At 48.1% G+C, this 25,666-nt stretch overlaps 1 protein-coding gene across 1 annotated transcript; it reads left to right on the top strand.

The window, feature by feature from the left end:
- Positions 1–14,488: 14,488 nt before the first annotated feature.
- NOCT (nocturnin) lies at positions 14,489–25,264 on the top strand. The gene is made up of 3 exons (XM_054064564.1): positions 14,489–14,718; positions 21,821–22,090; positions 23,118–25,264. Exons 1-3 carry the CDS (start codon positions 14,613–14,615, stop codon positions 23,951–23,953), a joined length of 1,212 nt encoding a protein of 403 aa, XP_053920539.1. The 5' UTR covers positions 14,489–14,612; the 3' UTR covers positions 23,954–25,264.
- Positions 25,265–25,666: the final 402 nt, after the last annotated feature.

Raw genomic sequence — 25,666 nt, 5'->3', positions numbered from 1 at the left:
CAGATATAGAAGGGAATGTAATTAATCGACTCATAGAATCATAGAATGGTTTGGGTTGGAAGGGACTTTAAAGATCATCTAGATCCAATCTACCTGCTATGGGCAGGGATACCTCCATGGATCAGGTTGCCCAAAGCCTCATCCAATCTGGCCTTGAACAACTCCAGGGATGGGGCACCCACAGCTTCTCTAAGCAACCTGTGCCAGTGTCTCACCACCACTTTTTCTTCACCATAATTTTCATCACAATTTTCTTCCCAGCAGCCACTGTTTTTTGTATTTAGTACGACAAGGACATGGAAAATAGACTGATGGGGGAGGGGGGGTAACTGTTGCTAAGAAATCAAGGATTTTTCATTTTCCCATGTTTTGCTAGTGCACAAGTACAGAGCCAGGACAGCTAATCCAAACCAGCCAAGAGAATATCTCATACTGTAACATCATACTCAGTATAAAAAAGGGAATTTGGCAGAGGGGCAAGTAGGCAATCAGAGTTCCACATTCAGTGTTCCGTGCTAGCTGTTGTTGCAACTGTCATTGCTATTGTTTCTCAGGATAGGCTAATCACAAGGCAATGAGAGGTGGTATTTTATTGTAATGTTTATTATTATCATCATCATTACTATCTTTTATTTCATTGTTCTATTAAAACTCTTAATCTCCACCCAGGAGTTTTACTCTACTTCTCAAGTCTCCTCCCCAACCTACCAGCAGAAGGGGAGCAAATAAGTGGCTGCTGCGATAATTAGCCGCCAGCCAGGGTTAAATCACTGTAGCGTATTAACCTAGTCACAAGAAAATAGCAAGAAACACACAGCAAATACTGTCTGCTCAGGACCCAGGACTGATGTATGGCACAGCGGAAAGGTGGCAGAAACAGCCCACGGTCAGGCAAGGAGAGACGCAGCACCCAGGTGGCACCTGAGAAGAGGGTCCAAGAAGCCCACTCACCTTCCTTTCTATTGCAGGCTGCCCTGCATCCCAGGAGGTCACCACTGCGGCATCCTCACCCTCTGGGCAAGTTGAGTCACCCTCAGTGAAGACACCTGGGTTTGCACCTTACCTTTGCATGAGGATGTCAGCGTAATGCACAAGCATGCGTAGGTGTCATCCCTTGGGGGAGTGAGGGAAGGCCACACGGTAAAATAAAGGCAGATCTGGAATGGCAGTGTGTTTATATGCTCCATTGCCTGCCAAACCAAAAAAAGAAGCAATATTCCCAGCGTAGCAAAGCCCAGCTCTCAAGTTAAAATCTTTAAGGATGCAGATTCTGTAATCTCAAGGACATCTGGGATGCTAAACCCGCACCAGAATGTAAATAAAAAGTAGTAAAATCCAGATTTGCCTTGTTAACAGCTCTGCCTAAGGCACTATTTATTAGTGTCATAACTAGCTGGCTGAAGCATCCTTAGAACTGACTAAAAACCTGGAGGAAAGGAGGAAGAAGAATGGCATTACGCCATACAAGAAATATTTATTTTTTCCAACTAAGACAATACAAACATAGAGCCTCACGTATGCAGAAAAAATTACCCATCACACGCTCTCATTTCTTCGTAGTCTATTCATCCTGCCAGCTTAATTGAAGGGTTAATTAAAATTCTCCACAACGCAGGAAGAAGTGTCATCTACAAACTAGATGAAAGTTATTCTTTCATTGCAGTCAGTGGACTTGTTCTTATTGACTATTATTTTCGGTTAGTGTCCCGAGAGAAAGAAGATTAAAGCACACTCAATCCCACCACCTGCACTTGGCAAATGCTAGAACAGAGGAAGGTGAGATGGCCACCAGCCTCCTATGCCTTGCTTAGGAAAGACTCTCAGAGACTTTATTTTCCCAAACAGCACTGAACATCTCTCGCAAAGAGATAAAGAAAAGGGAAATCTTCTTATTTCGGATGTAATTGAAAATATGGTTTTCAGTCTCTTACACACCCTCTCCAAAGAGCTTGCACTTTTTCCCCACTAATTTAATCATCCTTTCTGCCAGCTTCTGAAATTCTCTGTATAGAGAGTGACATCTAGTGAAGGAAAACTGAACTTGTGCAGACACAAGGCTGCACCTGCAAGAGCTGAGATGGGGATTTGGAAATGCTGGAATGGAGATCGACAAGGGTCACTTGCAAACGAGGCTGAATTACAACCCAGCAGAAACTCATTTATTCACCTAGCAACAAAAATTGAGTGCTTGCAAGGCACTGCGTTTCAGCTGCCTGCAAAAAAAAAAAATATATCAAGAGAAATTCAAAGGAAGACTGAGTTCACAGGACACTTCTTATTGCTGGAGGGGCTGGCAAACACCAGCTGAAGCCCACCAATGCGTGGAAGGAGGCGGTGGTAGATCCCACCTTTATAATTATACCTGTGGCAGGTGCATCTGCAGCTGCTGCGGTGCCAACAGGCTTTGTGGCAAGCCCAGCTTTTGCACCCTGAACAATGTAGGAAAACCTCCATCCCCATGGCTGCAATTATCAGAGCTAATTTTGTAGGGAAAGAGGTCTGGAATAGCTTGATTGGTTGTTGTAGAGCAACAAGAACCCGAATGTTTCTCATTACTGCCATAAAAAAAGCCACGTTCCTCAGTACCCCGCAGCCACACGAGTCTCCCTGAAGACCTGCCTTGAACCCTGGTGTGCAAACAGCTCTTAATGAGCCCCAGGTATTTTTTTTCACATTACAACAAGTATTTCTCTGAGAGCAAAGGCGTGTGCATTTGGGACTAAGCAGGGCAGTTCAAATGTATCTGGGTAACAGGCACCAGCGCTCGGAGAGGCTCAGAGGAGCAGTTCAAGTGCTCGGTATCACAATTAGCCTGATTCGATAACAGCTCTGTCCTACGTCTTCCACAAGGATTTGCAGCCCTCGAGACCAATGAGTTAGTGATGGAAACAAAAAATTGATCTCATCTCTGTCGGAGGGTCCCCTCAAGCAGCAGTAAAAGTTCAGGAGAGGAAAGAGTAGGCTCCCAACTCTGGAGAGAGGGACAGGGTGCAGAAAGCACACTGACTGGAGCCTTCAAACGACAGCCACAGTGGTGGAAACCGAAAGAAAAAGAAATAGTTGGCAAATCCACCTGCAGTGGATGCCGGGTTTGTCACCAACACGATGAGGTGCTCTTCCACATACTATAACCTCTTAGCATTTGGGGCAATTAAAAGGAATAAATTTGCAGACATAGAAGAAAGACACCAGAAACAAGGGTGTTTACTGCAAGGAGGCAAACTCTAAAAAGAAGAGGGAGATGAGTCAAAAGAGAAAGAATCAAGCTAAGGGACAGGAATTGCACCACTTCTGAGCATGGGCTGCTTTTGTGGCAGTGCAAAATAGAGCACTGGAATCATGAGGAGAATCGATAACATGTACCTCGCTATCTCTGACGTCTGTGCAAACAGCCCAGTAAGCACTACTGGGGTCACAGGTTGTGAGGTGCTGCTGGCACATCTCTCTCTGACTCAAGGAGAAGCCCATCCACTTTTCAGGATGAGCCCAGGACCCCTGAACTAGGTGAATACAGCCCCAAGAACACTCGGGAGGACCTGACCTGGGAGCAGCACTGCACCTGTCTCAAAGCAACCTAGCAACTGGACATCAGTTGGAAAATGCATGAAATAGAAACGGCCACAAATACTATTTGAAAAACAAATAGGTCTGGAGTCCCAGCACCTCCCAACCCATCACACAGACCCCCAGGGTGCCAGCACTGCCACACCTACCCCTAAGGCAACACCACTTCTCCCTGGGAGCAGCCTCAGCAGGGCATCGCCACCTCATCAGAGGGAAGACGTGTGGCACACAGCAATGATGCTGCAGGCGCTGAATAAGTGACATGGCAAATAAAAAGTGCCATCACACAAAATCATCATCTCATAGTTGATTATTATATAATAAATATATAGGTTTTTTTTTTTAATTAACAATAAGCTGCTGCTGAGTTCACCATCTGTCTCAGTGGAAGGCACCGAAGGACTTGGACACAATTTGCTGGAAAAGGCACAGGGCTTATTAAGCCAAGGTGTGTTGGAAGAGACCCTGCTTTGCCATATGCCTAGATGTGCAGCTGTGGAATTGGCCCAGCTGTGCTGAGCTCCCCAAGCCAACTCAGGCCCCCATACCACACAATCAAAGCAACACAGGGCTTGTGCTCACATGCTGAAAGCTACAAAAATAACACATACAAAACTCATCCCATGATCTGAAGCCATGAGACACACGAGCTTGTGTATTTTCCCCCTTTAAAACAGCCTCGGGCTGTGTTTATTTTTCAGGCAAACCCCACTGTTTTCCAGGGGAGGAAAAACGTGCAGAGCCTGCTTAAGTTTTTGCAAGTCGGTCCAGCTCTGCCTTTTGCCTAACACCTCACCTGGAGGTGCAGCAGCATTTCATTTATCCTGCCTGTTTCCAAAACTAGAAACAGAGCTGGCCTTCATGTCGCTCTAGGCCATTTAAACTAATATGATAGCACAGGTGATAAGGTTTCCTTCAAGAGGAATGAGGCCATTGCCACTTAAAGTGGTACAACCATGATGTTTCACGAGCATAATCAAATGATAGTTTCCTACATTTACCAGAAAAATCAGTATTGCAGCTACAGAATGTTTGGTGATGAGGTCAAGTCAGCTATGCCTGCTACTGGCAGCTGGACAGGGTTTCAGTCAGTGGTAGTGGGTGGGTTTTTCTTCCTATATATGTCTGCCCTGTATTAAATGAGGAATATATGCTGCCAGGAGTCCTAACTCCTAATCTCAGGCCAGAATGCTGCCCTTTGAAAGTGCCCTAGAACCCCTGAGCTGGAAGAAAAATCAGACCTTTACTTCACTAAACTTTGAATCATGAATGGCACTGCAGGAGGGATGCTCCATTCGGTCACAGAAGGCGAAACAGACAGTCTTTCCCCTCCAGGATACGAGTTCAAGCCTCGCTGGAGTCACTAATAATCAACCACCTCAGCTTCGTTGCTCTTGCAAGAGTGGTTTTGAGTCCAAAGATTTGTTCTGTGCCGTCCCGCTGCAGCTCCAGGTCACTGGGCCGTGTCTGCATCGCCTTCCGGTCCTCTCTCCATGAGCATCTGTGCCCAGGGCTTGTTGCCTACCTTAGGGGGATTTTGTTGCTGTCCTGGACCCGGTTCAGTAGAGGGGAAATGGATTTTGCCTTGAACAAGGTCCTGTTTTCTCAAGATTAAAGAGTTTTCACAGGGCAGTCTCTGTTCTCATGCAAAGGACGAGTTGTTCAAAAACTGCCCCTTTGTCCACATAGAGAAATCCTAAAACTACTGCAAAAGTCTAGTCCTTTATATTTTTTTAAATAACATACTCTTGGATGCATTACATGACTCTTTCCCTGCTCTTGCTTTGTCAGCTGTTCACATCAAGAAGCCAAGGCTGAAACATCACACCAACAAACACCTTCAGCAGGAGCTCAGGAGAGTTCCAAACAACTCACTAACACTTCTACCAAGTAGTCAAGAGATAATAAAACCAGCATCATGTCACACTATTTGCCACCTCAGAACACCTCTGGGGTTTCAGACTGCTCTGTAAGTCACACTCTGCCCACTCCATGCTTTCCACCCAGGAGCAGGCAGTGGAGGCGGTATCACCAAACCCCACAGCAGTAAAGCACTGAAAGAAATAGGCTGAAGAGAAGCTGGGGGAGATTAGCACACAGCAACAGAGTGATTCAGTATTTCCCCGGAAATCAGCCGTGTCAGGCAGAGTGACGCTTTCACACTGCAGGGATCAGCATCCGACTGTGCCTTTCTGTGAAAATTGTCTTCTGGACTTAGAGCTACTGAAAGTCTGTTACAGAGAGCCTCCATCAGTCCCCTAAGATCACTGGGATACAGAGGTCAAATTAGAATTTCTTTCAAATAAAGAAATTTGAATATAATTAATTCAGAAAGCCAGATGCTCTCCGAGGAAAAATAGCAGCAGTTTCACCCAAACTCCAGTGTATACCTGCAGGGGGAAGAATACCTTTCTATGGCTGTAAAGCTGCCCTGGAAGGACAAAAATCTATTCATAATTAAACCTATGTTTGATGTATTACAAGTAGGCAATTCACAGAGGAATTTGCTATCGACTACACAGAACATTTTTGCCAGGTGCAAAATTTCTTCTAGGCTCAAGCCAGGTGGTATTTGCCATGACTTGTTTGCATTACCTCGGCAGAGCAACCCCTCTGGCACAGAGCTGGAGAGAGGAGACAGCCCAGCCGGCCATCTGGGAAGCTGCCAGCTACCAACCCTTGCTTTTATGGCTGGGGATTAGCAAGACCTCAGGCTTTGCCAGCTCACAGTGGGGCCAGGAGCTACTCAGCTGCGTGCAACACAGCGCCCAGGGTGGCTGCAGAAAAAGCACAAAGCCCAAAACCCCATCAGATGTCCACCTTGGAGCCTTTGCTTCCATGTGTCCCGCAGCACCAAGAGCTTCCCAGCCTGAATTTAGTGTTCCTCAACTCCTGCCAAGGCCAGTCAGAGATAAGCAAAGCCTCTGGGCTTTGGGGACGCAGGGTAGCAGGCAAAGAACTCCAATAACCCCACCAGCTGGGTTATGAAACCCATCGCAGGGGCACGCGGGTACTGGGGCACTTACATAACCAGCAGGGCCAGTGACGTGGGGCAGGGTTGGATGGCAGCCTGGGCTGGATGACAGCCAAGCGATGGGAGATACCTGCAGCCCTGCCTTCAAGGTAGTCCAACCACTGTGCCGTGGCCATACACACCCCCAGGGAGAAAGTCCAGCCTTGGGCTTGGCTTCTGGCCCCACCTCTTCAATTACAAGTTTACTGCCTAGAAACTGATGACTGGCAAGTTTATGTAACAAGACAACAAGGTACCGTGAAACCAGGGTAGTAAAGCGTGAAAAAGACAAGTTGCATTTGTTTCCCAAGATGAACATTAACACCATTTTACCCGAGGAGCACAGTGCCCAGCCAAGGGTCCTCAGCATCAACACAAAGACAACAGCCCTCCATCAGTACTCATCACTTTGCTTGTCAAAAAGAGCCCAAATAGCAGCAATATAGCTTAACATATAAATATCCCCTGTGTGAGTTGCAGAGCAGCTTCCAAACTACAATTCCAGTAGAAAAACTCTAGGACTCCAATTTATAACTGTTTAGATCAGGCAAGGTATATGTACTGCACCCCTACCCATGGAAAAACTGCTGAGCCTGCTCAAATGGGACTGAAAACAGGATACCGGATGATCTTAAGGGCTTCGATGGTAAGGTGGTGAAATGGTCAGGTTCCCAGGTGGTCCCTGCTAAAATTCACCTCCCAGCCTGCTAACAAGCAATCTGCACAAGCAACACACATGCTGAGATACCCAGCACCTGGCTTTGCTGCAGGCCACAGTCAGCAGGCTGAGATGCTCTCCTTCAAAGCCACGCAGATGTTCTCCACTCCAGACCACAGGCGCACAGCGCATAAGGGCAGCAGTATGGGAAGTTCCTTTGCTGTTCCTCAGCAACACCAGGGTGAGGTTTTATAACCAAATAATTCAAAACTGTACAAAGCTAGAGTTAAAGCTCCTTTCCTCCCTTCTCCAGCCAAGACTCATTGTCCTGGTAAGCTGGAATTTCAGGCCCTGTTTGGAGGTTGTTTTCTTGGTGCAGGAATCAAGTACATCCTTTTGCAGTCTGCAGAAAGGAGAAGGAAGAGCAGATCCCAGCCAGACCTTCCTGAAATGGGAAGCATGAAGAGAGCGTAGGAAAGAAAGTCCTCTACACGGCCTGTTGCCAAAAACTGTGCTTCATCCAATACAATAGAGGAGTTCACACTCCTCCCAAGAGAGATTTATCTCTCCTGTGAGAGAGGAGAAAAGAAACAAAGGAAATATAATCATAGAATAATTAAGGTTAGAAATTACCTCTAAGATCTTTAGATACAACCATGAGCCCAACACCACTGTGCCTATTAAATCATGGCCTGAAGTGCCACATCTACATGTTTGTTTAACACCTCCAGGGCTGGTGATTGTATCACTTCCCCAGACAGCCTGTTCCAATGCTTCACCTTTCTTTTGGTAAAGAACTTCTTCCTAATATCCAATCTAAACCTCTCCTGGTGCAATTTGAGGCCACTTCCTCTCATCCTGTCACTTGCTACCTGGGAGAAGAAACCAGCACCCACCTCGCTACAGCCTCCTGCCAGGTAGTTTTAGAGTGTGATAAGGTCTCCCTTCAGTCTCGTCTTCTCCAGGCTAAACAATCCCAGTTTCCTCAGCTGCTCCTCAAAAGACTTGTGCTCCAGACCCTTCACCAGCTTCTTGACCTAAAACACACTCACTTTGAAGCAGTCACTGAGAAGAAAGCTGCATCTTCTGTCCCTTGGAGCACATGGTAAAGAGCAGCATTTATAGACTACATCTGAACGGGGACAAGGATGGCCCCAGCACCAGGTGCGAGGAATGGTGCTAAAGGGCAGGACCAGCCCCACTCCTCCTGCCTCTAAATGCCTGTGTGCCTCTGCCCAGAGTTCCTCAGGGTCAGCACCTTCACTGAGTTGGGTTCTGGAAATGCATCAATCAAAATCAGCACTGTGTGAATCCCAGGCTTTTCACGGTTCTTGCTCTACCTGCCTCCCATTTCCCTCATCCTCCCAGCACAGACAGGCGAACAACTCCTGCATCACTGCATCACCAATAATCGACACAGAACACTGGGTAAGGGCTGCAGTAACTGCTAGTGAGTCAGGAGCCGGGGGGGACATGGCAGCCCTGCCAGTTTTTGCAGAGCCTGACCTTTCCAGAGTCCTCTGAAAATCATGTCACCATCTGATAGCTGTTCAGAAGCCACCACCAAAATGCTGAGGGTCACATTGACATCCTAAACAGACAATTTGACCTTTTCTGTCTCTCAGAAGGCAAGCTAAGGGTTAAATGGAAATATGCTAAGTGGAAACCATTTATCCTCCCTTTCCTCAGTTGCAGGTGAGCCTGGCAGCACAGGTGGGTGCAATGGTTCTAAGGAGAGCTATCCACACACCAATTCTCTCCAATGTCACTAGCATTATAAAAGGAAATGAAAATGGCTTTGCCCCAAGAAGCTAGGCGGCAGGTCTTTGGAGCATAACTAACTATTAAAAAAACCCTATTTAGTGTCAGAAAGTAGATTCAGAGTTACTGAGCAAGTCAAGCCAAAGGCTGGTTGCTGCATGTAGAAGTCTTTGATTCAACAGGCAGACATCTCTTATGCGGACACCTACTTCTAAATATGCAGTACTCTATTTAATCCTCCCCACTGCAGTGTGTGTTCATATCTGAGACGAAGCGACATGTGTGTTTATTTAACGAGATGTCAGACGTGTCACTATCATTCCCTCTGTCCTCCTCAGCTGCATGGAAGACTTTTCCATCTGCTGCCTAGACTTATTGCTACTCATTTCTCAGTGAGACAGATATTGGGTTAAAGTGGCAAAGCTCCACTTTCTGAGATGCTTTAGTCACTGAAATGCTTGAGAAATCAGAGCTGAGCGCTTTGGAAAGGTTTCTCGGCTATCTATGGTGATGCTGCCTGTTTTAAACATCCATCCTCTGCCTTGCTGTTACCTCAGGTGAACCTGTTTCTGGGCAACCTCTCTCAAACCTGTGGAGATGCCCATGTCTGCCACCAAAAGTCCTGGCTCCTTGCTTCTTCCAAGGTGCCCAAAACTGAGGAGGAGAGAACAGGCAAGCACTTCCAACCCTACTGCATGGGGAGGGAGGATGCCCCACAGTAGGGTGACGGTGGGGAGGTGAAGGGCTCCTGGGGATGTAGCAGGGTAATGGGGAATCCTGGAGGTGCAAGGCATCCTATGGGAATCCAGCCACCACCTCAAGTGATGGCTTTGCTTGTCAGAGAAGTAAGAAGGTGCTGGGATGTGTGCGGACCATGAAGTTAGAAACCACCACGCTCACAGCCCCCCGTGCTGCGCAAACAGCCACAGCTTTCTCCTACTAATCCACTGTGGCATTTCAGTGATCCCTGTCCATCCCCCCAACCCCAGGATCCTATTTTTCTTTCTGATAATGCTTTTTCAAGCTGAAAATGCTGGCAGTGTTAGGGCAGCAGTACCAAACGCAGCACAAGCACTTTCCTGACATGGGGGGTGAAGGATTGGGAAGAGCTGCCTGACCAAGGAGGTGGAAGGATCATTATTCTCAGCTCATTACTAAATCCCAAGGAAGTGGAGTTTGTAGAAAGCACTGGGTTTACTACGTGCTGGAAAAACATTAGTCACACACGTATTTTTTAAATAAGTAACATACTTCTACAGGCCTGGGGTTTCCACAGCATTGGGAAAGGATTAACAGTCTGTCCACTAACCGGGATGTTTGAAACATCAGCATCTCCAGGGTAAGAACAGGTCAAAAAGTTAAGAAAAAAGCATTTTTTGCAGTCTAGGCAGACTCTGGCCCAACCCTTTCTCCCCCCTTGCTCTGTTCCCAGCTGGTGGAAACATCAGCCAGATGTGCACAGGATAGCTGAGACTGCTTTCCAAAGAAACTTCTCTTTTTTTTACTTAGCCACATGAACCTAAAATTAATTGCATCTTTTGTGTATTATCAGAAGGATTTTACGTCCCATGGCCAGGCTATTAGGACTTTTGAATCACCCCGAGGGACGCCAAGTAAACACTGATTCATTATTTTGGAGCTAAATTACCATTCTTCCCAAATCCCAGGGACAAAGTGGTAGGTGTGGAAAACAGCTTTGTGCATCATCAGTAACTTTTGTTTCTCTCAAAATCACCTTTGTTATTGTCACACTGGCTTGATCACATGTGACCACGGAAAGGCAACACCCAAAACAGCAGAGAAAAGCACATTCAGTACAGCAGGGAGCAGGAAATGTTCTCTCCCTTCTCCTCCTCACAGATTACGCGAGGTGGTTTGGCCAAAACCCAGCTACTCGAGTCATCAGAGTTATAAAATGAGTAATAAATGTATCATACCTCCCAGTCACCAGTTACTTAACACCTGCTGATCTCTCTGGGCAGTGAGCAGCTCCATGAAACCTGCTGGAGCAGGAGCTGGGGAGCAGCAGCTCTGGGGGCAAAGGGTTTTCCCATGGGGCAGGAGAAGCAGAATGAAGAGCCACTAGGCTGAGATGCACCTGAATGTCAGCAACTGTCTGACAGGAGCTGAGGACACAGAGCTCGCTTGCTGAGCTGGACCACAAAGTCAGCCAGCAGCTTCCCCGCCACCAAGTCTATCGACTGTCAGAGGAGGTGTGGCAGATGATGCAACAAAACCCGGATTACCTACCCCTAAGGCCACTGCTTTTACACATTTTCTTTGCCAAATCCCGCCAGAAACAGCGGGCTGTTAGGCTAGCTCACAGATTACTTGGATGACCAACCACTCTTTGGGGAAAGCTGGTTACAGATCAGCGCACACAACAGGCATGGGAATAAACTCTTAGTCATGAGTTTGCCCTTCACTAAGGTTGCCCGGACTGGAGAGTAGACAAGCCCCATCAGGTGCCCAGTCTGTCTAGCCAGGGCTCACCGTTTTGCATGGCAATCAAGCCTCTACCATGCAGAGAGGACATGAATCAGAGCTGAGAGATCTGCAAGGAGTGGTCAGTGTGTCTGAAAGAAAAGAAAGCCAAGCTCCAGCTCCTCCCTCTACAGCTCTCCAGCTGCTTCCAGCACTGGCAGATCATTGTTGAGGGCAGGCAGCACAACTGCTTCATTTCACAGAAAACCAAACTGAAGACATTAGCAGGGTACCAGTTACCTACCCTAAACCACTGCATAATTATCTTTCTCATCCTTTAGTTGTCTTCCTTTACATTCATTTAATCATTAGAGTATAAAACATTTCACTTTGGGAGGGGTAGATGAGCCTACCCACGTGGAGTTGTAAGTTTGAGCTCCTAGCTCTAGGTCTCATCTTGGAAACCGCAGCAGCTCTATACAGGTTCCAACTTACTCTCTTTTCTTGATAGAAAAGCCGTGTAGGGAGAAAAACACTGTCAGTAGAGGCCTTGTGAGACTACCACCATCTGTGCTTCAATAATCCAAAAGGAAATGAGGAACAAAGAGAGAGAGGGAGATAAAATTACAGATGAGAATAATAGGTTAGCACAAGCCTTCAGGGATGAAATCAGGGCAGCTCATAACTGAAATCAGTCAGAGCCAAGAGGGTTCAAAAGCATAAAAATGGTACAAGGCATCAAAAAGAGCTGTAGAAATGAGAGGGAGACACAGAAAAGTCTGAAGCGGGGAAGCAAAGCAGGTAGAGGGTGGGCAGAAAGAAAGCTAACTGATACCTCCATCATCCAAGGAAGCTCTAGAAATTCTCCTAAGCCATCTCTGAACCCCTAGCACGCACCTTCCAAAATCCAGGCAAGAAGAGTGGTTCCAGGTGATGGAAGAAAGACAAAGGATGCCTTCAAAAGGGGAGGAAAGAATTACTGCTGGGCCTCTTGTGCTATGCCAAGCTGCCCCTGCAGCAATGATGCCGACAACGCCCCAATGATGCCATAGGGTTGGACCTGGCAAACACAACCGTCTGTGGCTGGAATGGAGAGTAACACAGCATGGCCACAGAAGAAATAAGGGCAAATTCATGGTGGGCTGAGCACCAGGAGGGCTGCGCACAGGATGCAGCGAGGAAGCGCTGCACTGCTCCAGGCCCTGCCAGTTCTGTGGCTGCCACGGGCATCTCGCTGCTGGGCTGGGGCAGGCAAGGACAGGCACGAGGAGAATGCAATAAGAAAAAGATTTAGAAGATGGGATATGAAGGTAGTAAGTTTCTTTTTTCTAGGGGTATAACTGGCCCCAGGACAGTTTAATCCCCAGACATGTGAGAACTCCCCGCGTACCCTGAGGCATGGCTGCATGCCTACCCAACAAAAGCAGCTGCAGAGTTCTGGGATCTCCATCGTTAGCAGCTTAGAAAGAGGCTGCACATAGAGTCATAGGATGTACTGAGCTGGAAGGATCATCAAGTCCAACTTCTGTCCCTGCACAGGACAACCCCAACATTCACACCAAGTGCCTCAGTGCATTATCCAAATGCTTTTTGAACATTGTCAGGCTTGGAGCCATGGCTGCTTCCCTAGGGAGCTGTTCCAGTGCTCCACCACCCTCCGGGGGAAGAACCTTTTCCTAATATCCAACCTAAACCTCCTCTGCCACATCCTCCTGCTGTTCCCTTGGGTTCTATCATTGGTCATCCGAAAGATCAGCGCCTACTCCTCCTCCTCCCCTCACGAGGAAGCTGTAGACAGCAATGAGGTCTCCCCTCAGCCTCCTCTTCTCCAGGCTGAACAGACCAAGTGACTTTCGCAGCTCCTCATTGGCCAGGAGCTTTATGTCCTTATATCCAGTAGCTTTTTATGCTGTAGTGCCCCAACCCGCACGCAGTACCCAAGGTGGGGGGCACATCAGTTATCGCCCATAAAGGCAGCCTGAAAGTAATTTATCCTATCGGCGCTGCCCCACACACGGTGGGACCTCACTCCCCACGCTGCCCTACGCCTGGGGGGACCCCCTCCCTGCGCTGCAGCTGGAGCATCCCGAGAGACTGTGGTGGGGAAGGGGAACACACGGAAGGAGAAGGAGATCCTGTGGAAAGAGATCGCGTGGAAGGAGGGGAATGAGACCCCATGAAGGGAGAAGGATAACGTGTAAGCAGAATGAGGTTGCAGGGGAGGAGAAGGAGAATGTGTGGAAGAACACATGGAAAGAGAAGACTGCGTGGAAGGAGAAGGAAATCCTGTGGAAGGAGAATGAGATCCCGTGGAAGGAGAAGGAGATTGTGGGGGAGAAGAAGGAGAACCTGTAGAAGGAGAATGAAATCCCGTGGAAGGAGAATGTATGGAAGGAGGAGATTGTGGGGGAGAAGAAGAAGATGTGGAAGGAGGAGAATGTGTGGAAGAAGGAAATTGTGTGGAAGGAGAAGAACACATGGAGGAAGAAAAAGATGATAGGGGAGGTGAAGCAAATCACATGAAACTAACAAGGAGAACGTGTGGAAGGGGAAGGAGAATGCATGGAAGGAGATTCTGTGGAAGGAGAATGAGATCCCGTGAAAGGAGGGAATCCCGTGGAAGGAGAAGATCCCGTGGGAGAAGAAGGAGAACGCGTGGAAGGAGGAGATGGTGTAGAAGAAGAAGCAGAACATGTGGAAGCAGAATGCGCGGAAGGAGAACGAGATGGTGTGGAAGGGAGAAGGAGAACACGTGGAAGGAGAAGGAAACCGCGTGGAAGGAGAAGGAAACCGCAAGGCGCCCCTCCCGCTCCCCGCGCTGTGACGTCCGTGGGAACATAACGCTCCCCTTTCTGACGTCACGGGCGGAACACCTCCGGCGGGCGAGCCCATTGCACAGCCGGGGGGGGGGAGGGGGTGCGGGATGGGGCACGCGGCGCTGGGTCGATGCGAGGCTGCGGTCCCTCCGCGGGGCGCGATGAGCTGCCGCCCCCCTCCTCCACCCCGTTGCCCGCCGATGGCGCCGCTGGCCGGCTGCTCTCCCCGCGGCGCCCGCCCCTCCCCGGAGGAGGCGGTGGTGGGTGCCGGATGTGGCGGTGTCCTCCTCCTCCTCCGCTATAAGCGTGGCCGCCGGGAGGGGTGTCCGCTCCTCCCGGTGCCGCTCTCTCCTCCGGCCGCAGCCCTGCTGGGAGCATGTTCCAAAGCCCCGCGCGCTGCCTCTGCCCGGCGCTACGATCGCTCTCCGGGTCCCTCCTGCTGCCCCGCAGCCCCGGGGCACCGCGGCGCCCGCACCGAGCAGGTGGGAACGGGAACGGGAATGGGAATGGGAATGGGGCACCGGGATCCGCCGCTCCGCGGAGCACTGGCTGCAAGAAAAAATAATCTTTTCTTGGGATACTGTTCTCCGTTTCCACGGGATCTCCTTTTTTTTTTTCCTGGGCGGGAAAAAAAAAAAGAAGTGCGATGACCCCTATTTAAGCTACAGTAGCGCCAAGTTTAATCTAAATAATTATACTTTGGAAAGTTAGACACAATGTTCCTCTTGTTGTTTGTTTTTTTTTGTAGCGTGGGTTTCTTTTCTTTCAAATAGCGTCGCTACAGCGAGCGGTTGCTATGTAAAAAAAGCCCAATATTTTTTATTTAAGCTAAAGGACAGTTAAATTTTTATCTCGGTAACTGTTTATTTGAAAGCTAAACAGGATGTGCCTCTGATGCTTTGGGTGTTTGTGGCATGGGTTTGGTTTTCTTTCAAATCCTGTTGATAAATGAGCTGGTTCCTGTCTCAAAAAGCAGAGTAGTTTCGATTTAAGCTAAACTTTCATCTAAGTAATTATATTTTTTCCGAAGTTAGACAAAACATCCCCCTGACAGCATGTTTTTTTTACACCATAGGTTGTTTCTTTTCCAAATAGGAACCACTTCTTATATCAATGCTATTACAAAAAGCAGAATATTTTTTTATTTAAGCTGAGGTAAAGTTTCGTCTCGCTAACTGTATTTTTTTGACGGTTAGACAGAATGTTCCTCTGGTTCCTTGCAGACAGTGTTTTTGCAGACAGCGCTCATTCTCTGGAGATGGTCCCGCCTTGTGTGCAGTGTGATCTGTGCTGAACAGGTGTCTCTGCTGCCATCCCCTCTGTTTGCAGCCGTTCCCCCTCTCAGAGGCAAGGGCAGGCTGAGCTGCCTCCAGAGCTCCCATCAGCGAGAGGCTTGACTCTGGGGAAGTTCGTAACAACATTAAGATTATTCCTTGGGAAGTAATAGAGTGTGCATAAGATTTCTGGGAAAGTTAATACATCTGCATGTAAGTGGAAAGGGACATTCTGTCCCCAGCTCTTGTCTCGCTGCACATGATTGATGGAGATCACTCCCACACATTGCCCTGGCCTGATAACGGGTGCTCGCTTTCTAAAGCTCCAAAAGAAATCTTACAGAGTTTATTTGCTGGCATTTTGGGTGTCAGTACTGGTTCCTCTGCAAGCTGCCTTTCCATGGTGGATGGTACCCTGAGAATTCATAGAATGGTTTGGGTTGGAAGGGACCCTAAAGCCCATCCACTTCCAGCCTCTCCTGCCATGGGTAGGGACACCTCCCACTGGATCAGGTTGCTCAAAGCCATATCCAACCTGGCCTTGAACACTTCAAGGAGGGGGGCATCTGCAATCTGTTCCAGTGTCACAACACCCTCATCGTGAAGAATTTCTTCCTAATATCTAATCTAAATCTACCTTCTTCCAATTTAAAGCCATTAAAGCCCCTCCCCAGCTTTCCTGTAGGCCCCTTTTTAGTTTTAGAAGGCTGCTATAAGGTCTCCCTGGAAATGAGCAGTAGCTGTGAGTTTTGCCGAATGACATCCCAGATGCGGGCTGGCTGCTCAGGTGGGTCAGTATCTTCACCCCACCGCCAGACACATACTGTCCTGGCTGAACTGATCTTGTCTCTTCCCGTGTTGCGCTTTGTGTAGGAAGCACTTGAGTCACAGTGGGTTTTTTCTTCTAGAGGCAGTGTATGGGAGAAGCCCAGCTTACCTTCAGGCATGGAAAAGCAGAAATACTAAGACATCAGGTTCCTACTTGCCTGGTAGATGTAAATGATTATGCCCTGCTCTTTGCTCTCAAAATGAGACTTGGAAAGCATTGAAGGTCCCACACGTCCTTGGATGCGTGCTCTGCCTGGAGTCCATGTAAGGGTGACACCTTGGCATGCACCGTGCTCCCCACCCTCTGCCCTCTGACGTGCAGGGAGGCTCGGAGCAGAGCAGTGACACACCTGCCGTGCCTCTGCATTTCAGATACAGCCTTAAGCCACGTCTTCAACAAACAGCTTGCCTTTGACTGTGGCTAAAAAGGCACATCCAGAGGCAAAGCTCCTGGTGAAAGCTGGGGCAGCGGCCACCTTTGCTCCAGGCTGCTGGTGGTGGGAGAGGTGAGAAGTCTGACACCTTTTATGCAAGATCTGAGGCTTTATTACTTAGGTGACATGGAGGAGATGAACTTTTCTCTGCTGCCCTTAGCTGGGGTTGGGGTAAAGTGTGTTCATTCCTTGTTGGTACTTCTTACAGGAGGGCTCTACAAGCCAGGCTGGGGCAGGGTGCTTCTACTGGAAGATGGTGAAGGGTCTGAAGAACAAGTCTTACGAGGAGCTGCTGAGAGAACTGGGGTTGTTTAGCCTGTAGAAGAGGAGGCTGAGGGGAGACCTTATTGCTCCCTGCAACTACCTGAATGGAGGTTGAAGAGAGGTGGGTGTTGGTCTTCCCTCCCAAGTGATAGGTGACAGGACAAGAGGGAGTGATGTCAAGCTGCGTCATGGGAAGTTTACATTGGACATTAGGAAAAAATTCTTCACAGAAAGGGTTATCAAGCACTGGCAGAGGCTGCCCAGGGAGGTGTCTGAGTCACCATCTCTGGAGATGTGTTTAAAAGGCGGATAGGCGAGGTGCTTGGGGACCTGATTTAGGTTATGGGCAGGTACAGTTGGAGTTGATGATCTCAAAGGTCTCTTACAACCGAATGATTTTATGATTCTACTTCTCCTGTTGAAGACAGGCCAGGATGCCAAATGGCAGGATTGAAGCCTCATGGAGCTACAGGGAAAAGGAGCATATGTGCCTGCGTGCTGGCAGCTGGCACCAATGAGCTCATGGTTAGAGTACTCCTGAGGAAAAGGATTTCCAGAGCTTGTGCCAAATACTGATTAGTGTTACTCGGGGCAGGATTTGAGGCTCCCTTCTCTACCTGATGATGCCTGTTGACTAGGCAACACCTCCCTTGCTGTGACAAGCTCTCCAAATTCCCATATGAGGGTAACACTCTGCATAACACTGGCCTAGGTGCCAAAATCAGGACTCATAAACTCCAATGAGCAGCAGCGACCGCCGCTTTGAATGCAAGTGACCCAGCTGCAATCCTGTTGCTGGCCCAGACAAGGCTATACGTGTAGTCTGATGCCCTGTAGCATAGGATTTGTCATGCGAGTATGGCCTTCACCAAGTTTCTTCTAGAACTGAGGTTGCAGGGAGGGCATCTTCGTCTGCAGAGGCTGATACAGCTACAGACCAGGCTGCAGTTGTGGTTGAGCCATTTACCTGGCAGCAGAATCCCTGCAGTGAACAAGGTCGGGGCTCTCAGCCAAAAGCAGTGCTAGGAGGTAGGAGAGGAAACTAGTATGGTCTTTACCGTACCCAAAAGGTAAGGGTCATGGCCCTCATACCCCTCTGCATCTGACTGCATGCTGCAACCCTCAGCTTTGAGGCAAAATCCTTTAAGTCTGTGACTACTCATTGCATGAGATCCTAGAAGTTAATATTTTCTCTGCTTTTGATGGATGATACAAGAAGCCTCAGACTTTGCATCCTTTTCTTCTGAAGATTGATGAACAGTTTAAATTCTTCCCCTGCCCTTCCTGTGCTAAGGACTCGCCCTTGCTGAGAGAATGGCTCAATGGCTTTTTTTTTTTCCCCGAGTACCTCGAATTTTAATTGCTGAGGTGGCATTCTGTATTTCGACATCACACCAAGAGAACTGTGTCCATGATCACCACCCTCTGCTAAAGTGCAAGCTCAGAAGTCTCCTTGTGCCTCTGCGTACACCAGCACTATAGTGCCACATCACCAGCAGTAGATGTTATCTCAGCAAGTTACAGGTTATTTAACTTGGACTGTAAGGATCTCGTGGTCCTGCACTCGCCACAATGGGACAGACCTATTAAGCATTGCAAAAAGAGCAAATGGATTTTGTGCTTGGAGTTTCAGTGGTCAGGTTGCTGGTCTGGCCCCTGTTCTGCAGAATGGTTTAGACTGTGCTCTGATAGTTTCAGCACTTTATGAACACAGAACTTGTGATGTCAGTCATCTTAAGCTGGAGTCTTCGTGCAAGAGTCTCCCTTCAGCCAAGGAAACCCAGGCCATCTACAACAGGCCTGGAAGTGTCTGATTTACTGCTTAGACTCTCCCTCACCCAGCCTGCTTTGGGCTTTCAAAAGAAGACAGAAGCTCTTTTTCCTTTCTGAGATGTTACTGACTTTGAAAGTTGGCAGATCTGTGCTGCAGCTGGGCCGTAGCACATCCTGCGCAGGTTAGGCTATGCCTGACGTGTTTAAAGAGCTGGATACCCCGTGACCGCAGGAACGATGAGTTTTAAGCAATACTTTGGCTTTGTTTGCTGCTTGGCAGGTGCATGGCTGAGCTTAGACGTCAGCTTGCTGTAACAGATGTGAGCTGCTCAGAGGGTAGACTTTTGGCTCCAGGTGCATTGCACCCAGTTTGTCCTTTTTGATGTCCTCCCTCTGATTCAGATCCAGCAATGAACATAGATCCTGCGTGGCTCTCAGAAGGAACAGTGGGGAGTTATTCGAGAAGCCATTAGCAAGAACCTAGGCTTCCCTCGTGGCACAGCACTAGCCTGGTGGTGGGAAGCCCAAGTGAAAGCATGGGTGTGCAGGGCATAGGGCTCATGACTGTACTTCAGCTGCGGACCACATCCTTCGGGTAGGAGAAAGCACTGTGTGCTTCCCTACAGTTGCAGCACTTAACTACGGGTTGTACCAACACCCAAAATAGGTGGGGAGCTCCCTATGGAGCTTTAATTAAAAGCTCTATTGATTTCTTTGGGTTCCTGCAAGGCTGTCTGGTAGCGCGTAAGCTGGACGCATCTGTAACAAGTATAGAGCGTGCTTTTGCTCCTGCTCTCTGTACCCTCGCAGCCACGTCAGAGTCCTGTTTGGGGATTTCATCTTTGGGCCCACTTCCCTCGCTATTAAATGGCATTTTGTCTACCTCAGCTGTCCATGGCTTCTTGACAAGAATTGTAAGACAGACTGCGGAAAACGCAATAATTTAAACACAGTTCTACTAGAAGGACATTGATGCTTGTGAGCCCAAGCTCCCATCTCAGTGTGAGGAAGTCGTGGTACTTCAGCTAGAAGGGTGGAGATGGGGACACCCATCCTACATGCAATTTAAATTCCCAATTTTCAGCTTTCTTGGAACTACTCAAAAAGAATATTCCAGTGGCTTACACATATAAAATGCACGTTAAAGCAAGTGGTTTTTTTAGTGTCTTTAAAATTACCCGTTTACCTAAAGACAAGGACGTGAGGCTTCTGCTGCAGGGTCTGTCTTTTCTCTTTTGCTCCTTCTAAGTACATTTATTTAACTGTTAGAGCTTCCACCTTCCCCTCTAGCCGGGTCTGTCTGTCACCAGCCTTTACGACTGGTAATGCTGTAGTTCAGGCTGGCAAAGACTGAACGTACCCATGTGTTGGGAAGCACTTGAGACCTGCCACATGATGTGAGTGCGAGGTGACACTTCTCTTCCATTTTTAAGTCACTCAAAGGTACAAATAAACTCGTTCTTTTGCTCAAGATTACTTTTGCAAAATGCTTTTGGAGTCAGTAAGTTGAGACAACGCTGGAACTCGGTTAGCATTGCCTCTTGTGCGAGTCGCTGCGGTGCGAGCGCTGCCCTTACTGCCTGTGTTTGAAGGGAAACCAAGCGTCCAGGCGAAGCGCTGAGTGTGGAAAAGCATAAACACAGCCTCCTTTCAAGCACTGCCCACACATTGTGGCAAGGGTGGCACCTCAGGGCAAAACCCTCCCCCGAGGAAGCGTTGGAAGAGGTCTTGGGGCGTGCATAGCTGCGCCAAGGACTTGTTGTGGAGATGCGTAGGAGTACGATGAACTCTGTGCAAACTCCTCCATGGCTGCTCTGAAGCCTGGCCCTTAACACTAAGCATCTCCTGGGCGCTTGCAGAAAGCGAGCCTCGGGGTGTCAGCTGCTACGCTATGGTGCTGATTGTGGTCTCCTGAAAGTGGGAAAAGGAGATGTTTTGTGGCACAATAGTCATGAGGGCTGCTGTCTGACAGCTCTGCTGCTCGACTTCTGCTAAGGAAAGCGCTGCAGCCACCTCCTGTGTGTGGGCCAAAGGGTAAAATGGAGTTGGAGGACACGTTTATGCCCCTGTTGTGGCCCTGTGTGGGATGGAGGAACCTCCCTGCAGGAGTCATGGGGCAGAGAGGGGACTAACTGCTAGCAGGTATTAACAGGGAGAGATAGGGGAAAGCTGCTTATTTGCAGGATGTGTGCTCAAGATGGCCAAAGGAGCAAGAGGCCACTGGGACCTGGGGAGGACTGCAGGATCTGCTGGGAAGCTGCTGGGAAGCTGGGGCACAGCGCGAAGGAGTGAAGGAGCCAAAGTGAGAAAGCAGGGTGAGGGGAATGAGCATAGGGGCCTGAAAGGGAGAAACCCCCTTCTTTGCTCACGATCCTGAGGTTTAAGCCAGCAGAAGTGTCTGGCTGCTGCACACTCATGAAAACGTTGCTGCTTTGAGGGCAAATGAAATGCTGATTAGTGATTCCTATCAAATATTAACCTGAGATAAAGAGTCGCCCTACTTGGTGCTCTGAGGGCAGGAAGCCCGCAGCTCAGCACCGTCCCAAACAGGCACAGGGTTCCCGACTGTGCAGAGTGCTGTCCCCATTAGAGACAAGTGCTGCACGTGAAATATGGAGCAGGCAAAATTTGTCTGCCTGCTGAGCTCTCTCTGTTGTGAGGAGGGAAAAAGGACACTCTCTTTTTGTTTCCTATAACACTTGCAGAGGTTAATGTTATCCCTGCCGTTCTGAATGAAAGACTCCTTTCTTCCCTTAGAAGATACCGGCACGATGGCTTGAACAAGACTGTTCACATGCTGCAGAGTTTGCAGCCCCTGATAATAAGCAAAACACAATGAGACTGTGGATAGAACCAACCCTATCTGCATCCTTCTTCTTTTATCTTGGATTCAGGAATGGGTCCCTGACAAACACGAAATTGCCGGTGTTGTAATAGGGTTATCTGTAAGGCACCTGTGTTCCGCAAAGAGACGTGGTGGACATCTCTGACACCATTTTCTTCCTTTCCAGTGTGTTCCATGGGAAACAGCACCAGCCGGCTTTACAGCGCACTTGCCAAGACGCTGAGCAGCGGTGCCGTCTCCCAGCACCAGGACTGCCTGGAGCAGGCAGACTCGGCACAGCTGGATCCCATAGACCCCAAGGATTTGTTGGAGGAATGTCAGATGGTTTTGCAGAAACGGCCACCTCGGTTTCACAGGAACTTTGTGGACCTGAGGAAAAACGCTGCCGGTAACCACCGCCCCATTCGGGTCATGCAGTGGAACATCCTTGCCCAAGGTAGGAGCTGCCTCTAAGCTCAAGGTGTGACACTGAGATCAAACACAGCAATGGAAACCTTAAAGTGCAGGTTGTCTACGCAATTAGGTTGTGCCTGGGATTGGCAGAGCAAAGGGAGACAGATGGATTACATCAGGCACAACTGACTGAGGGATAGGGAGGGGAGGATTTTCGGCACTTGAAATAGTGGCTTCCCTTCCATTCTATAGGAAAGGACAAAATATATCCTTGCAACTGTGATGCCAAAGGTAGCTCTGAATGCCTGTCTTAACTGAATACAGCTGTGACCATCACTTTTAGATAGTTGTTAATCCACAGAAAAGACTCACTCTCCTGTATTTTTTCTTTATAATGCTTCCCTACAGTTTTCTGATCAGTTTAGTGGTGAACTATTCAGGGATTCGGCTCTACTGTGCTAATTCTTAATTCTTCAAAATAATTCTAACTGATTTTTTTCCCAGACCTCTAAAGTCATGTCTGTAAACTCACTTCTGCAACAGCCTCATCTTAAAATCTTGGGGTGCGAAATCCCCCACACAGGCATTTCCTTAACATTGTGCAGTTAAGTCGTGGCAACTTCATGTGGAAGCAGTTGCCAGTGTGTAGTGACTTTTGGGTAGAGTGGAAAAAAGTCTTTGCCTAACTTCTATCTGTAAAGGGAACTTAATTTTTTTGGAGAGACTTGAGTCTTTTGAGAAGGGGTTCTGGCACCATGGACAAGCCTGGTCCCCCTAAAGTCAGCAGCTACTCCTGAAAAACCTATCATCTGCATGTAAACTGATGTACACCCATTTTGGAGAGAAAATAGAGTGTTGCAAAAGCCTGGTGTTGCTTCCCATTGTAGCCTCTTGTACTGTGACCGCTCTCACGCGTGGCTGCGAGCAGCCACTGGCTGCTGCGAGGTAGCACCTGGCTCACAAAAGCAGAGCCTTGCCTCTGGCCTCTGCCAAACTTGGAGGAAAAGAGCCCGTTTTAGCTATCGGTAACCTTTTTCTTTTTCCCCTCTCTCCCTTCCTGCTAATTTCAGCTCTTGGAGAAGGAAAAGACAACTTTGTTCAGTGCCCCATGGAAGCTCTAAAATGGGAAGAGAGGAAGTGCCTCATCCTGGAGGAAATCCTTGAGTACAAGCCTGACGTGTTGTGCCTGCAAGAAGTCGACCACTACTTTGACACCTTTGAGCCCCTCCTCAGCCGACTTGGCTACCAGTGTACTTTCTTCCCGAAGCCGTGGTCCCCGTGCCTAGACGTGGAGCAGAACAATGGGCCGGATGGCTGTGCCTTGTTTTTTCTCAAAGACCGCTTTGAGCTCATCAACAGTGCTAACATCCGGCTAACCGCCATGAAGCTGAAGACCAACCAAGTGGCCATAGCTCAGACACTGAAATGCAATGAAACTGGAAGACTACTCTGCATTGCTGTCACTCACCTGAAAGCCCGTACGGGCTGGGAGAGGTTTCGGTCTGCACAAGGCTGCGATCTTCTCCAGAACCTGAAGAGTATTACCCAAGGTGCAAATATCCCTCTGATCATCTGTGGAGACTTCAACGCTGAGCCAACTGAGGAGGTCTACAAAGAATTTTCCAACTCCAGCCTCAACTTAAACAGCGCCTACAAGCTGCTGAGCCCTGATGGGCAGTCGGAGCCCCCCTACACCACCTGGAAGATCCGGACCTCAGGAGAGTGCCGGCACACACTGGATTATATCTGGTATTCCCAGCATGCTTTGAATGTGAACTCAGCCCTGGGCTTGCTGACTGAAGAGCAGATTGGGCCCAACAGGCTGCCATCCTTTAATTACCCTTCCGATCACCTCTCTCTGGTGTGTGACTTTAGTTTCAACCAAGACCCTGACAGACTGCTCTAATGTGTTGGGATGCCACCAGGTATCGCAGTGTCTTAACTCACCACTAATTTTCTTTTAGAGAAAACTTTTGAAGCTGGAAGCTATTGAAGGATGAGGAAATGCCGTTGACTCAATGTTATCTCGGGCACTTGTTTGGAGTTACACTTGCCATTCAGCACGTGTTCATCTGGGGCCTCCAAGGGAGGAAGAAAGGACTCGGTGTTCTTGTTGTGGTGTTCTTGCTGTGTCAGTTTGAAAACAGGAAGGCAAATGAGCTTTATCCTTCACTAACCCTCACGTTTAAGGATTTAATCCTCTAATGAATGTGGAGGGCTTAGTATTTAAATCAAAACACTTGTGTTTGTAAAACAACTTGCCCTGACAGCATGCCAATTTTATTTATTTCATGTTAAGCTTCTGCGAGTACCAAAGGGAACGAGGCTCGACTACTCAGTGAGATCCTCTTAAATCTTTCTCTGTTGCAATACGAAGGAAGTTTAATGCAGTTTAGATATGAACAGATCTAAGCTCATATTACATTTTTACATTACTCGAGATGACAACTTCATTAAAAGTGAATGGACTTTCTCACAGTGTGAGAAAGGCCTCTTCCAGTAAGAGCAGGAGAAGAAATAGAGGCTAACAACTCTATGGGTATAGTAATATCCTCATTTTTTAGATGAATGCTCATGTGTCTGTTTCACACATATGGCCTGTAGTTACGTACACACAGCGACCGTTAACCTTTATCTCTTCTGTGCTTCCCTCCAGAGGACACACACCTAACCAGGGATTCCTTCCTCCTCTCCTTCAAGTACTACTTTTCTAAATGCGTTAAATTTGTAGTCTTGTCAATCTTGCTGTTTCAGTAAAGGGCCAATCTTCATGTTGAAAGACTTTGTTTTATTTATCTTCAGAATTTAAAGTTACACTGGAACCTGTTAGAAGATAATGATAATTTATTTATTGACAGAAGTTGGTGATCCTGCATCTGACTTGAAATCCTCCAGCAGCGATGTTCAGGAGCCTCTTTCCATTTCCCAGAGGCACTCTGGCTAAGCACCTAGGCTACAACAGAGCTGTGTTAGTATAGTAACGCCTGTGCGTGGAGTGGTATGACGTAGGTATTGCATACGTGGGTTGTAAACATGCCGCTAAGCTGGAAAATGAGGTAGGGAGAGAAACGGGAAGAGAGACAGCAGCTGGAGTTGGCTGACATTGAGATAGTTGGGAAGGATGAGACAGAGCAAATAAAGGAGTATTTCTGTATAAAGTAAGGCCCATAGTGACTCTTAAATGTTCCAGGTGTTTATTAATAAAAGTCTTTGGAAAAAAACATGTCTCTGCTGCCATCTTCTTCCTCTCTCTGTGATAAGTATATGATCTGTCTCAAGGAGTGACTGTTTGAGCTTCAAGTTACTGGTGATGCTACCCATTCCAGACCTCTTTCCTCCAACCCTGCAGTCATAATTTTACAAGCTTTACTTGCTTTCAGGGCGAGTACTTTTCCTCAAGTTTGAGATACCCAAATGCCACAGTAAGTCTATAGGAAAGGCATTTACCTTTAGCAACGTTAAGCTGCTCTCTCCCCTCACTAAAGATGAAGCCTGGACTCTGTATTACTGTAAGTATTGCCCTTTTTCCAGCATTTTTGTGGAGCTACAAACCAGGCCAGTGCTGTAAAGCAGGGAACAAGTATTCCTCCCTGAGGACTGCTGAGCGTGCTTAGCAGAG

The sequence above is a fragment of the Cuculus canorus genome, chromosome 4 (genome assembly GCF_017976375.1).
Source record: "Cuculus canorus isolate bCucCan1 chromosome 4, bCucCan1.pri, whole genome shotgun sequence".
Lineage (NCBI taxonomy): Eukaryota > Metazoa > Chordata > Aves > Cuculiformes > Cuculidae > Cuculus > Cuculus canorus.
Note: the sequence above shows the minus strand (reverse complement) of the source record. Positions and strands in the feature narration are given on the sequence as shown.

Excerpts from the sequence above, each read along its gene's own strand:
- NOCT (XM_054064564.1), top strand. The coding sequence starts at position 14,613 with ATGTTCCAAAGCCCCGCGCGCTGCCTCTGCCCGGCGCTACGATCGCTC. Across the intron at positions 14,719-21,820 it reads GCGGCGCCCGCACCGAGCAG|TGTGTTCCATGGGAAACAGC; the intron begins GTGGGAACGGGA and ends CTTCCTTTCCAG. Across the intron at positions 22,091-23,117 it reads GTGGAACATCCTTGCCCAAG|CTCTTGGAGAAGGAAAAGAC; the intron begins GTAGGAGCTGCC and ends TGCTAATTTCAG.